Source organism: Siphateles boraxobius, unplaced genomic scaffold (genome assembly GCF_051911475.1).
Source record: "Siphateles boraxobius isolate OS27281-9 unplaced genomic scaffold, OSU_SipBor_1 236, whole genome shotgun sequence".
NCBI classification, from domain to species: domain Eukaryota; kingdom Metazoa; phylum Chordata; class Actinopteri; order Cypriniformes; family Leuciscidae; genus Siphateles; species Siphateles boraxobius.
Genome location: NW_027508851.1, coordinates 160,930 through 175,547, shown reverse-complemented (window position 1 = coordinate 175,547; position 14,618 = coordinate 160,930). Strand labels below are relative to the sequence as shown.

Sequence of the window (14,618 nt, the reverse complement as noted above, 5' to 3'; positions counted from 1 at the left end):
AATCGTACCACCGTACTTTGTGGTCAAAATGCGAATGGGAGTGAGCAGTGTAATATATACAATATATATAGTAGTATAAACAGTGCTCTTTAATTCGCGATCAACCTCGTTTTATTGTAAGGTGAATTCAACTAGGCATGCTGTGTCTTTGAAGTAACAAAGGCTAAATAATTTGTTACAGTTTTTTCCATGATTTGTATGGATGACACGCAGCGCCATATACAGTATTATCAGCTGTATGATGTGTTTTTACCCTGAAATGTTTAATTTCGAGAGAGACCCGGCGCGCGCAGTGAGGGAGACAGAATAAACTTGCTAAAAAGAGATCCAGCGCGAGAGAGAGGCAAAGAAAAACACATGTTCTTAATTTATGTTGCTTTGGACTATTTTCATTTTGGACTATTTAATTGTTTAATTTAGGTGCAATTTCTTTTGCAATACAAATTTAAAATATTGCAAGAATAAGATTCTGTGTTTCTTATTTTGCATCGCAAAGGAAATAAACTCTAAACTCGATGCAACCCTGTTTTAAATAAATAAACTGTCCCGACACTTTATTTAAACCTTCAATTGTGCGATGGGGTTTCAAACTTCATTAATTTTAGTGTTCTTTTACATTTTCATTGGTTTTTATATTGAAAGCAATACTATTTAGTTAGTCTGTTATTTTGTGCAGCCAAGTCAACAAAATCAGTCTTTTTCTGATTTGTTCAATGTATGGACCTGTTTTGAAAAAGTTCTTCCGTTGCTATGGCCGGGTATCACTGTCAGTCATCTCAATTTCCTGAATGATTCACAAAACAATAATTTAGCAGATTAAAGACGAGCTTCTTCATTCTCATTTTCTGACGCGATCGGCTGACAGTCTTCCTTCATCAGTTTTGTCGTCTGTGCAGCGGCTCTACAGGAATGTTGCAAATGTATGTTGTAATGTGCCATTGATAATTAAACATAACACTTGACTTTAAAGGAGCTGTATGTAAGAAATTTATTTCAATTAATCATAAAATGGCCCTGATATGTCACTAGACATTAAGAAATCATGTTCATTTCAAATACTTATATCACTGACAACAGTAGTCCGGCCAGGATATTGTCATTTAAAAAGTGAAGTTGCAGCCCTCAACTGATGTTGATGTTGTCATGTTGTGTTTTGGTCTGATGCGCCACCCTCCACCTATCTACCAATCACGAAGTCAGTAGTGTTGCGGCATCCGGGCTGCCAGCTCTGCTCTAGTTACCACAGCTGCAGCTACAAACGTGTCGGAATTGGATAAAAAAAAAATGTCTAACGTTGCGAAACCAAAAAAAAAACTTGTTATGAATCAGAAATACTTCGAGTCCGAAATAAAACAAGGATCTGTATAGGAGATGCCTTTGAAAGATGGAAACGGCTGAAAACGGAGAAGAATTTGAAGACAGACGCCAACGTTGCTAATTTTCTCCTGGACAGGTAAGATTCATCTATGTTTGGCTAACTTGTACTTGATGTAAATGGACATTTCAAATATTCATGACAGTCGAACAAAGTTATGCATGTTCGTGCAAAGTAACGTTACGTTAGCTCATATGGAGGAGGTGGGTCATCGAATTAGAAGCACTAGGCGCAATTCCACGGTAAAATAACTTTTTCTAGTTATTTCTTTTGCAGCCTACTTGTTTATCATGCAAGTTCCACAGCCAAAAATAATAGAATGACATGTAATCTTTCACATCACATATTTTAGCGTTATGGATGTGTACTGCAGGGTAAGTTAAAAGATACAGCTGGTTGCTTTCACTTATAGCGTCAGCTAAATGAATAGCTGTAGGCTATCTTTGATAACCATTACACACAGTGACCGAGGCTTGTGCTTGTACTTACGTTAATGACAGATACCTACCGTTACAAGTTATACAAACAGCTACTGTTCTAACAATGTACTGTCACATACGAGCGTACATCTTTACGATACGAAGCTTAAATGGGATCTGTGGTCTGACCTCATCAGCACTAAGACACAACAAAGAATGTACTTTTTAAAGAACCTGTTATCCTTTAATGTCCACAACAAAATGCTGCAGATGATCTATTGTTCTTTTATTGAAAGTGTTTTGGCTTTCTGCATCACCTGCTGGTTTGGTAATGCTACTGAGGCACAGAAGAAGTCTGTAAGAAAAACAGTAAAAACGGCCAGTAAACTATTAGGGATCAAGTTACCAAGTGTGGAATGCGTTTACAGGGAAAGAGTAATGAACAAGGCAAAAACTATTGTGGGAGACAAGAGGCACCCCCTTCATTCGAACTGCTGCCATCTGGGCGACAATATTGCCTCCCTCTGTTGACCAAAAATAGATCTAAATCTTCATTTGTGCCTCAAGCAATTAAGTTTCTAAACATGTAAGTTTAATAGTTAGGATACTCAGCTGGTTTGGTATGCCTAATTTAATCGGTAGTAAAGTGCGGGGTATGGGGAAATATGTGTTAAGTGTATTAGTATGTGTCTTTGTATTTTTAAAGGTTCTCTTTTTGGTGTATGAAATAGGATGTATGTTGAAATGCCTACTTGATAGCCATGCAAACAAATGTTCCTTACAGGGACAAATAAATGTACTTTACTTACTTATTATATTTGGCTAATCGCCAATTCGCCATTAGTAAATTTTTGCGATATATAATTACAAAACATCTCTCATTTGAAGCATAAACATAATTAACAGAAGAAAAACGTACTGTGTAGGACTTGTCACTTGCCATTGGAAGCTTCTTATAGCAGCCTACGTTCCTGCTGGATCCTGCATCCTATCTGGCAACCTCGTGTCAGGGAGGAGGGGAAGGGGATCAAACGCTCTACAGTAATTTGAAAGTGATTGCAGTACCAGTTTTCGCCACAATCCTACATACGGCTCCTTTAAATAAATAAACAGTTAATATACTTGCTAATAAACGGTTACCAATTTAAGCATCAAGAACGGTAAAACATAAACGCTGTCATCGATTAACAGCATGTCGGCTACAATGAGATTCGATCTCGGATGGCATGAAGCTCCGCGAAGCTCATGTTGTTGCGTTGACCACAGAGCTAACGTCTGAACGCTGTTAAGTTAACGTCTTATGCTCTTGCAAAGCCTCACTGATGTAGCCTAATATGTTTCTATTGCAATGTTTTATGTTGAAATGTTTTCATTATTTATTCAATTTAATTTAAGTAATTTCAGTATTGTGATTTTGAATTCGTTTAACTACAATATTTCACTTGAATTCATCTGCTACCAGCTTTCAATCGCTCTGAATGAGCCGCGGCGCGGCGGCAGATTACGCAATAGAGAGAATAAATTGACACTTTTCAAAGTCTGTGATTGTAGCGCCTCTTAGCGGTAAAAGGCAGCAAATACACCCCGATTTAAGTTCCTTTTAATAAAAGTATTATTCAGGTTGAGTACCAACTGTCTATACCTGGTGACTTGAAGAGGCTGACTCCCCTTTCGTCGAGCCCAGCAGGACCTTTGAGCTCATCAATGTCTATCTGGATAAGCCTAAAGGTCTCCTGAGCACCAAGTGTGACCCTGCGGACGTGGTGAAGCTGCACCATGTCTTCATCAGTGACATTATGCATATAATAATTTATGTTTAATACTAATATTACTCACCGGGGAGTCACTCAGAGACGGTTGTGCAGAGGAAAGATAACTTTGGCTATGGATGAGGACGTCTATGAGGATGGTGTAGATGATGCTGTAGATGAGGACGTCTATGAGGATGGTGTAGATGATGCTGTAGATGAGGACGTCTATGAGGATGGTGTAGATGATGCTGTAGATGAGGACGTCTATGAGGATGGTGTAGATGATGCTGTAGATGAGGACGTCTATGAGGATTGTGTAGATGATGCTGTAGATGAGGACGTCTATGAGGATGGTGTAGATGATGCTGTAGATGAGGACGTCTTTGAGGATGGTGTAGATGATGCTGTAGATGAGGACGTCTTTGAGGATGGTGTAGATGATGCTGTAGATGGGGATGTCTTTGAGGATGGTGTAGATGATGCTGTAGATGGGGATGTCTTTGAGGATGGTGTAGATGATGCTGTAGATGGGGATGTCTTTGAGGATGGTGTAGATGATGCTGTAGATGGGGATGTCTTTGAGGATGGTGTAGATGATGCTGTAGATGAGGACGTCTTTGAGGATGGTGTAGATGATGCTGTAGATGAGGACGTCTTTGAGGATGGTGTAGATGATGCTGTAGATGAGGACGTCTTTGAGGATGGTGTAGATGATGCTGTAGATGGGGATGTCTTTGAGGATGGTGTAGATGATGCTGTGTGTGGCTGTAGATGATGCTGTAGATGAGGACGTCTTTGAGGATGGTGTGGACTCAGATTTTATTACCTCTAATAAGTGAGTGCCATCCAGCCATGAGGGGTCATTTATGGAAGAGCTTGATTTCTGTGTAACAAAGTCAAAAACATCCTGATTAACATTTTTTTATCACGAAAGAAGTAATGTGCTGAAATTGTAATAATTTTAAAACACTGATTTAATGTTGTGATTCAGACACCTTACTTGATTATTCTTGTCATAAACAAACTTCCTAAATCTTTTCAATTGTACACTAGTGATATTGGTCACAGGTGTATCGAGCCACCGGCTGACAGAGCTGAAAGCCTTCCTGACCAAATCCCTCTCACTCAAAGATAAATCCTCTTGCCTGGCCTTCTGGACAGAATGCTGGTTATAGAGATCCCACATCTCCTGAAAAGTATGGTTCTCTAACCCTTTCTGTTCATAAGCACATTGGTGGATGTTGGCCTCCAGGACAGATGACAGTTGTGGAAAGCTCTCTGCATACTCTGCCAGAAAGTCTCTAATCCAGGGACGTTGACCTTTTACATGTTTGTTGCAGAGTTCTTCTCTATGCTTGTCAACTAAACTGCAATACATCAATTGCAAAATTAGCATTGAAACTTTGGAAAGATGAAAATATTATTTCCTTTTCACCTTTATTTATTTTTTTATAATCACTTAAAGGGTTAGTTCACCCAAAAATGAAAATTATGTCATTAATGACTCACCCTCATGTCGTTCCAAGCCCGTAAGACCTCCGTTCATCTTCGGAACACAGTTTAAGATATTTTAGATTCAGTCCGAGAGCTTTTTGTCCCTCGATTGAAAATCTATGTATGGTATACTGTCCTTGTCCAGAAAGGGAATAAAGACATCATCAAAGTAGTCCACGTGACCTCAGTGGGTTAGTTAGAATTTTTTGAAGCATCGAAAATACATTTTGTTCCAAAAATAACAAAAACGACGACTTTATTCAGCATTATATTCTCTTCCTGTTCTGTTGTCAATCCGCGTTCACAAGGCCAGTGACGCTGCTGACGTAAGACGCTGCTGACGTGTTATCTGGTGCATCCGTGTATTCGTGTTCAAATAAATATGTCTGGTTAAAAAAAAATGCAAGTCTTCCCCTGTGTGGAAATCCTTAGACATGTTTGCAAAGATTGTTTTGTTTACAGCGTGCGTCTCCCTCAGACTGTAAACGAAGCTCGGGCGCACCAGATAACACGTCAGCTCGTCTTACGTCAGCGGACTCATGAAAGCGGATTGACAACAGAACCGGAAGAGAATACAATGCTGAATAAAGTCGTCGTTTTTGTTATTTTTGGAACAAAATGTATTGTCAATGCTTCAAAAAATTCTAACTAACCCACTGATGTCACATGGACTACTTTGATGATGTCTTTATTGCCTTTCTGGACAAGGACAGTATACCGCACATAGATTTTCAATGGAGGGACAAAAAGCTCTCGGACTGAATCTAAAATGTCTTAAAATGTGTTCCGAAGATGAACGGAGGTCTTACGGGCTTGGAACGACATGAGGGTGAGTCATTAATGACATAATTTTCATTTTTGGGTGAACTAACCCTTTAAGCTTAAATAAAACTTTAGCTTAAATAAAATATGCTTACTACTTCATCTATCCCACATCATGTGACAAAAGACAGTGAAATGGGGCATTGAGGTATTGGCCAAATGGGAGTACCAGCTTGCCCAGACACTGCTGTGGTGATGGTGCTGGGACCCCATCAGCGTGAAGTGCTCTTCAGCGAGGGCTAGTGCAGTGGACTGGTTCTGTCGTGTTGTTGCTGGGACCCCATCAGCGTGAAGTGCTCTTCAGCGAGGGCTAGTGCAGTGGACTGGTTCTGTCGTGTTGTTGCTGGGACCCCATCAGCGTGAAGTGCTGTTCAGCGAGGGCTAGTGCAGTGGACTGGTTCTGTCGTGTTGGTGCTGGGACCCCATCAGCGTGAAGTGTTCTTCAGCGAGGGCTAGTGCAGTGGACTGGTTCTGTCGTGTTGTTGCTGGGACCCCATCAGCGTGAAGTGCTGTTCAGCGAGGGCTAGTGCAGTGGACTGGTTCTGTCGTGTTGGTGCTGGGACCCCATCAGCGTGAAGTGCTCTTCAGCGAGGGATAGTGCAGTGGACTGGTTCTGTCGTGTTGTTGCTGGGACCCCATCAGCGTGAAGTGCTCTTCAGCGAGGGCTAGTGCAGTGGACTGGTTCTGTCGTGTTGTTGCTGGGACCCCATCAGCGTGAAGTGCTCTTCAGCGAGGGCTAGTGCAGTGGACTGGTTCTGTCGTGTTGTTGCTGGGACCCCATCAGCGTGAAGTGCTCTTCAGCGAGGGCTAGTGCAGTGGACTGGTTCTGTCGTGTTGGTGCTGGGACCCCATCAGCGTGAAGTGCTCTTCAGCGAGGGCTAGTGCAGTGGACTGGTTCTGTCGTGTCGTTGCTGGGACCCCATCAGCGTGAAGTGCTCTTCAGCGAGGGCTAGTGCAGTGGACTGGTAGGAACATCACCAATGTAGCCTGCTGACGACCCTCTGGAGCACTGGGGTTATGAAGACGGATGACCAGCGTTGACATATCAAGGTACACAGAAATAAAAACACCACATTAAAGGTAACTATATTTTACTCATAATAGTAAGATTTCTATATCCACCAGCCTGCGATGTATTCTCTTTCAGCCAATTAGTTAAGCCTCATAAATAAACATCACAAACATCAACATTACTAATGTTCATATGCAAAGCCTTATAAATTACAGGTATGTAATGTGCAGGTCATTACTTAAAATAACTTATTATCGATAGAAATGTCATGAAAGCATGATTAATGTAATCTCATTCATCTTTATATTTAAATATTCCTAAACTACTAAAGTATGCTTTATTAAACCATGTAATAGTTGGCAATAGGTTAACTTCAAAAATCAGAGAAGGTGTATAATGTTATATTAAGTATATTTTGGTTTTGAATTCTTTAGTAATTCTGAATTCAGCTTTTGTACACTGTCCTTTTGTACTATTGTCCTTACAGTCTGTAAAAACCTAAACTTTGACTGTGTCCTTCAATGTTTATTTAGAAGCACAATGTAATATTACATTGTATTGCTAATATTAATAGTAGCTACACAATGTGATAGCATTTCAAATATCTTCCCTTTTTTATTTCACCTTAAACAGGGAAAGCAAACCTAGCCTGTAGCTAACTGTCTGCCATCATCAATTTACTAGCTAGATGTGATGTGGACAATTAACAGAAGCTGACTTACCTTTTTCTCACTTTTGTGCTGAATGTCTTTTCACACTAGATTTTCCGTCTGTAGAGACAGAAACAAAGAATTACGATCCAACTTGATAATATGCTTGCGCTCGTAACTGATAGATGTCAAATCACATCTGAATTAGCGGTTGTGGTCTCTGATTGGTAGTCTTCAGTCGACATCGACCGTGTGATTGGTAGTCTACAGACGGAGTCTACTACTCTCGGCCAATCAGAAGGCCAAACTGAATACACTAGACAGCCCAGCATCTCTGGTCTCTGATTGGTAGTCTACAGTCGACATCGACCGTGTGATTTGTAGTCTTTCACTAAAAATATGTAATTCATTGTGTCATAGACTAAATAATTTAGGGCATTTTACATGATTTATTTAGGTAGATTCCATGACAGAAATCAAGCCTTAACTGCTCAAAAAGATTACGTGTAATATTGTAACCATATTTTTAAAGTAAATAAGAGTAACATAATGTAGTGTAGTGCTTATATTTTTCAATATACAATATATGCATTGACCATGCATGGCCATATATTAATTTACAATAAACACAATGAATTACAACAGATATCTAGTTCCCATCATGCTTTGCTTCTGACTGTTAAAGGAGAGCAAATGTTAAAATTAAGTGTTATTTGATGTGTTTTGCTCAATATTAATATACAGGGGAGATCTGTTAGTGTTTAATGTTCTATTATTTTGGAATTTAAAAGGTTTTCTGGAATGTCTGATATTTTGGGGTTACCATTGTACTGAAGAGTCGAGCCTGTGGTTCGGGTGAAATTGGCCTATTTCACAACAAGATAGTAATCTCTGTATTTAAAGTTGATAACATTATTCACATCAGTATAGTATTAATTTTATTGTTTTATACTGCGGTACAAACATACTGTTGTGCTTTTGATAAGTAGCTTGTAAATATGAATATAATGTATGTAATTAAAAAAAAATTCAGAGATTTATGACATATGTTTCTGAATGTATTTTTCTTATAATGCATGAGTAAATACATCTGCAATATATTACACATACAGTACCATATCTGATCACATATGCATCTATATATTATTGAATATAAAATTACATACATTAAGTTCTACTATATTACTATATGTACAGGACATACAGAGGATTGAAATTCAGTTTCCCTCAGACCCATGGTTTAAAACACCAACAAACACAGACAAGTATTAAAAATATATATAAAATACAATACAAACAAAAAAAAACCTCAGGCACATGAGAATTTAAATATGTTTACATTATAGAGTGCGAACAACAGGATGCAAGAAGAGAGAGCAGCAATTGTAAAAGTGTGTGTGTGTGTGCGTGCATGTGTGTGTGCGTGCGTGCGTGTGTGCGTGCGTGCGTGCGTGCATGTGTGTGTGTGTGTGTGTGTGTGTGTGTGTGTGTGTGTGTGTGTGCGTGCGTGTGTGCGTGCGTGCGTGTGTGCGTGTGTGTGTGTGTGTGTATGTGTGTGTGTGTGAGTGTGTGTGTGTGTGTGTGTGTGTGTGTGTGTGTGTGTGTGTGTGTGTGTGTGTGTGTGTGTGTGTGTGCGTGCATGCGTGCGTGTGTGCGAGCATGTGTGTGTGTGTGTGTGTGTGTGTGCTTATTCATCCCACTGACCGCCTATGTGACCACAAACAGCCTATTCGTCCCACTGACCGCATATGTGACCACTAACTGCCTATTCTCAAGGTGAACGCATACCTTCACTCTAGGGGTCAAACAACTAAAAATCAGGTCAGGAATCTTGCTGTGTTTCTAGAGTCAGACCTTAGTTTCAGTAGTCATGTCAAAGCAATAACTAAATCAGCATACTATCACCTGAAAAATAGTGCAAGAATTAAATGCTTTGTTTCCAGTCAAGACTCAGAGAAACTTGTGCACGCTTTCATCACCAGCAGGGTGGATTATTGTAATGGACACCTCACTGGCCTTCCCAAAATTACCATAAGACAGTTGCAGCTCATACAGAATGTGCCGCCAGAATTCTGAGCAGAACTAGAACATATGAACATATCACACCAGTCCGCAGGTCTTTACACTGGCTGCCAGTTACAATTAGGATTGATTTTAAAGTATTATTACTGGTATATAAATCATTCAATGGCCTAGGACCTCAATAATTGCAGATATGCTCACTGAATATAAACCCAACAGATCACTCAGATCATTAGGATCACATCAGCTTGAAACACAGAGGCTTCACTCTAAGCTTGGCGAGTCTGCTTTAGCTACTATGCTGGAACAGCTTCCAGAAGAGATCAGATGTGCTCCTACAGTAGTCACATTCAAATCCAGACTCAAAACACTTCTGTTTAGCTGTGCATTTACTGGATGAGCACTGTGCACCTGTTCGTCCGACTGTTTGTATTGTATTTTATTTAATTTTTTATTCAAAACTTTTTTAATTATTCTTATTTCTTTTGATTATTTTAAAATCTTCTATGTAAAGCACTTTGAATTACAACAGTGTATGAAATGTGCTATATAAGTAAACTTGCCTTGCCTTGCCAAATACCCAGCCCTAGAAGGTAGTGTGGCACCGATTATGATATATTAGTAAATATATTGTCTCATACTTTTTTAATATATGAAAAGCAGCAATTCCTTATGTATTATTCAATATATTAACACAATATACTATTCTGTATATTTTCAGATATACTGTTATTTCATATTGATCATTCATATTTGGGAAATATATTTTCTTTTCGCGAGGGCCCTTACCATTTATGGGAAACTACACTGTAAAAATGAATCATGGGTCTTGTAATTTTTATTAAAAAAATTAAGGTGATAATTAAAAATATTGTGTATATTTCATTAAGAGAATTGTGTGTTGTATTGAAAATATTGAGAACATGGCACTAATAAAACCAAGAGATACATTTTCCTAATTTTTTTCAGGAAACATACACAATTTTGAAGCTTGAATTGAGGAACTGATTAAGCTGATCAAATTAAGGGAAAAAGGCTACCTATTTATTTCAAGAGAACTAGCTCAATTATTCAGTTTTATTTAGAGACACTATTGTTAGTTCCCAGCATACTTTGCTCAGGCCTGGAATTAGAGAGTAATGTTAAAATGAAGTGTTATTTTATGTTTCTGATTAAAGGGAAACATCTGTTAATGTTTAATGTTCAGTTATGTTTGACATTTGAAAGTGTTTCTATTTTGTTGAAGTTTTGATCGTTACCCTTGTGCAGAAGAGTAGGGCTTATGGTTAGGTTGTAAATAACTGCATGTAATGAACTTATGTTGCATTGTTCACTGAGTAAACACTTTGTTATAATACTGATGCATTAACAAGTTTGATTCTGTTCTAGGTGATGCACTGTTCAGTAGTGCATGTGAATATGAAAATGGGCCCGATTTATCATATTTTAATTATGTCACGAGAGTAAGTTTATCTCAGGTCAGTGATATCATGAATTCTGACAACAATGACGTCATTCATCCAGCTTAAATAATTGTATTTCAACTGATTTATATGCCATATTACTTTGGAAAAAGTTTCCTATTACTAATTTACTTGAATTTATAGGTTGCTTTTAAATAACTTAAAGCAATCCCTATGAAATACTTAAAAGTTGCTTTGTTGTATACTGTATACAAACTAATATTATGATGTATTGTGATGTTGTATTTTTCTATGTACCCAAATTTTAGATAAAAAAAAATATAAGTTTACTATGGATGTTCATTGTTTAATATAATAGCATCATAATTATGTAATTGTTCTTTTACAATGGATGAAAAGTTTGATTTGATGTAATTATTCAAAAGTTTTTCAAGATGTATACGTATAAATAATAGGACACTTTTTAACGCTAAAACAAATTATCACTTTATATAGTTACATAGAATAGAACATATTAAGTAAGAAAATAAATATTGCAATAATCATTTCAATGTTGTTTTTTTAAAGTAAAGTAAACCTTTTAAATATACATTGTGAAGATATACACATTTAACTTGTACAAATTTTTTATGATAAAACAAACCTTCACCTTTTAGTTTACATGGAATCGATCATATTTGTAGGGATAGTTTACCCAAAAATGAAAATTCTGTCATCATTTACTCACTCTCATGTTGTTCCAAACCTGTATTAGTTTCTTTCTTCTGTTGAACAAACAGTTGACAGAACCCATTGACTTTTCTAGTAGGAAAAAAATACTATGGAAGTCAATGGGTGCCGTCAACTGTTTGTTCAACAGAAGAAATACCCTCATGTGGTTCCAAGCCTGTATGAGTTTGAGTAAATGATGACCGAATTTTCATTTTTGGGTAAACTATCCCATTAATTAAGAATATACATATATTACAATAATCAATAAAAACCTATGTTCAGTAAAAGCAATGTTAAAATGTTAACATTGTGAGACAGATTTGTTATTTTGGACTTCAAAAAGAAACATTGCCACATTTACTGCTGAGACTGTACAACTGAGTAAAAATGTTCATAGCTGGTAAAAACTATCGCCCCTTTCACACAGAGATTCCGGAAAATACACGGATAAAGTGACCCGGGATTTGACCCGGGTTCGTTTGACTTTGGTTCATTCACACTGCCAGTGATTTTCTGGAATCAGAGAGTGCGTTCACACACAACCCGTAAAAATCCTGTGAAGACACGTGACATCGATGTGACATGTAATGCCTCAGCAGCGTCTAGTTTGCTTATGAGCTGCGATTTCTCTCTCTCGAGAAACCAGGCTTGTGCATTTTTTTCTCTGATTTGATCATAAACTAGCGCATTATGTCCTGTTTCACTACCCTGCTTTCACTTCACTTCAGCGTCATCATTACGACACGGCATTGTTTACGGCTTTTGTTCACACAGCGCACGTTCCGGGACTGATCCCGGCAATGTTACTAGGTCTCCAACCCGGGATCAATCCCGACATCAATCCCGGGTCGTGTTTGCGTTCACACAGAAGGTATTCTGGCAATTTCCCGGGATCAACGCGCTGTGTGAAAGGGGCTTATATTGTTCAGCTCTTTTGAGGACGACATCAGGGTGGGGTGACAGTGGCTCAGTGGTTCATCTAGGTTGTCTACAAACCAGAAGGTTGGTGGTTCCATCCTTGGTTCCACCTGACCAAGTATAAAGGTGTCCATGAGCAAGACACCTAAACCCCAGCTGCTCCCGACGAGCTGGACGGTGCTTTGTATGGCTGACACTGCCGTCGGTGAATGAATGTGAGGCAATATGTTAAGTGCTTTGGTGGCCATGGGTCTGTTGAAAGCACTATATAAATGCAGTCCATTTACCATCATATTGACAGGGCACAAACTCTTCTTCTTGTATTTGTTGTGTCCCAGATTTGGTCCTTTGCAACGTGTACAAATAGGCAGGTTTTGTACACGTGACAGCTTGCTCCAACATTTGTAAGACTGCCAGTGTGTTTTCTTTTATATATAAGGGTGTCAGCGCTCTGTGATGTGTCCGTTGTCACTGGTGTTGTGTTGGTGGAAGTGGCTGGGATCATTTCAGATGAAGTGATTTTAAGTGGAGGTTTGGTGATGGTGGAAGTGAGCAATGTTTTTCTTTTGGTTACAACTGTGTAAGGCCGTCTAACTTGATCCAATGGCGGTATTCGAATTAGCGGTGAAGGTCTTTGCGTGTTACGTCTTTTCTCGCGGCAAAGTATTTTTGGTTAAATGCAATACATTTTATCTTATGTATTAACTCGTTTCATCTGACTCCATAAAATGAAAAGGTTTTTCAATGATATCTGTGCATCATTAAATATACGTTAATGTTTGACTATTCCCTTTAACTCAGAGACCACATTCCTTTATGTGCCAGTTATTCCTAAACTCTTAAAAACTTTATTACCTTTTGTTTTACTTCTTTGAGAATGAGACATTTGTACCAGTCGCACCGAGACATTTCAAATAATACCAAACATGTATAAACCTTGATGAAAATCATTCACATTAAACCATTTAGATTCTTGTGTGAGTTTGGGAGATCTCTGCCAGGGTGAAGAATGGGGGAGAGAAATGTAGATTAGGATGAGGGAGGTGAGACCTTCGTCTCAATTGTGCATGAGGGGGAGTTCAAATGTTAATTTCCTTTTTCTCAGAGAGTGGCCCTCTCTTAAAGTCCTTACAGTTTTTCCAGTCTTACAACTGTTTCTCTCACTGGCAGTGGTAAGTGGGGCATCAGTGCAGCCTTACTGTGTTGTAACTGTTAGAGAGCTTTTGGAACTGGCATCGCAATGTCTGTTCTTTCTTTTGAAACCTCTGTCCCTGCATTGCTTGGAATGTGCTCATACTCGATCTGCGTGTAGTCGGGTGGAGGGAGGACCGACGGCTGGCATGGTGCTGGAGGCAGCTCTTTAGAGGAGATCGACACAGTCTTCAGGGTGGTGGCAGAAGGCATTTTTGTCGACTGCAGGTTGATGAGACTTTCTTGTCGACGAATGAGATCACGTACAGCGTGTTTCCCCAGTGAGTTTTGTACAGTTGGTGAAACTTCTGTGGCTGTTTGTGGTTTGTTTCTCTGTTCCGTCGTTAAGGTCAGCTTGTCCTCAGTCAGGCCAAATATTCACCAGCAGAGAACAGATCTCTTCCAACTGCTGGAACCCGGGAAGTGGGTTGTGACTACAAGCGTCCTCCTGTTGACAAGTACAATAATTGCATGTTTAGTTAAAGTGCTATCATTTGTATAGATTAGCTGCATTGTAAAATAATACCCAGGCAAAAAGGATGCTTATATTTAATTCTAATAGGGTGGAGAGTGAGCTGCAGTGGTCTCGTCAGTGGCAAGGGTGATGTGGGCTGGGATGGCAGTCACTGTGTGGTTATCTGCCTCTGTGTCACTGTGGTACGCCTCATCATTCTCATCTGGGTCAAGCTGGCCAGGCTCTGAACTAGGTCTGTCCTCTAAGATTTCACTGAGGGACCAGATTCACCTGTGCTTTGACTGACCAGGTATTCCAACCCAAGTAACTCATTCGACGTCACATTAGCAGGTGCGCGGAAATTCTCCTAGACAG

General features: G+C 39.1%; 1 protein-coding gene across 1 annotated transcript; it reads right to left on the bottom strand.

Moving 5' to 3' along the window:
* Positions 1–627: 627 nt before the first annotated feature.
* LOC143748471 (uncharacterized) lies at positions 628–14,002 on the bottom strand. Its single transcript, XM_077240517.1, has 3 exons — positions 13,896–14,002; positions 4,546–4,912; positions 628–4,428 (listed from the first exon to the last, which is right to left on the bottom strand). Exons 1-3 carry the CDS (start codon positions 14,000–14,002, stop codon positions 3,589–3,591), a joined length of 1,314 nt encoding a protein of 437 aa, XP_077096632.1. The 3' UTR covers positions 628–3,588.
* Positions 14,003–14,618: the final 616 nt, after the last annotated feature.

Coding starts and splice junctions, on each gene's coding strand:
- LOC143748471 (XM_077240517.1), bottom strand. CDS start 14,002: ATGCCTTCTGCCACCACCCTGAAGACTGTGTCGATCTCCTCTAAAGAG. Junction 4,913..13,895: donor CCCGACTACACGCAGATCGA/GTATGAGCACAT, acceptor GATGTATTGCAG/TTTAGTTGACAAGCATAGAG. Junction 4,429..4,545: donor TTTATGACAAGAATAATCAA/GTAAGGTGTCTG, acceptor TTTGTTACACAG/AAATCAAGCTCTTCCATAAA.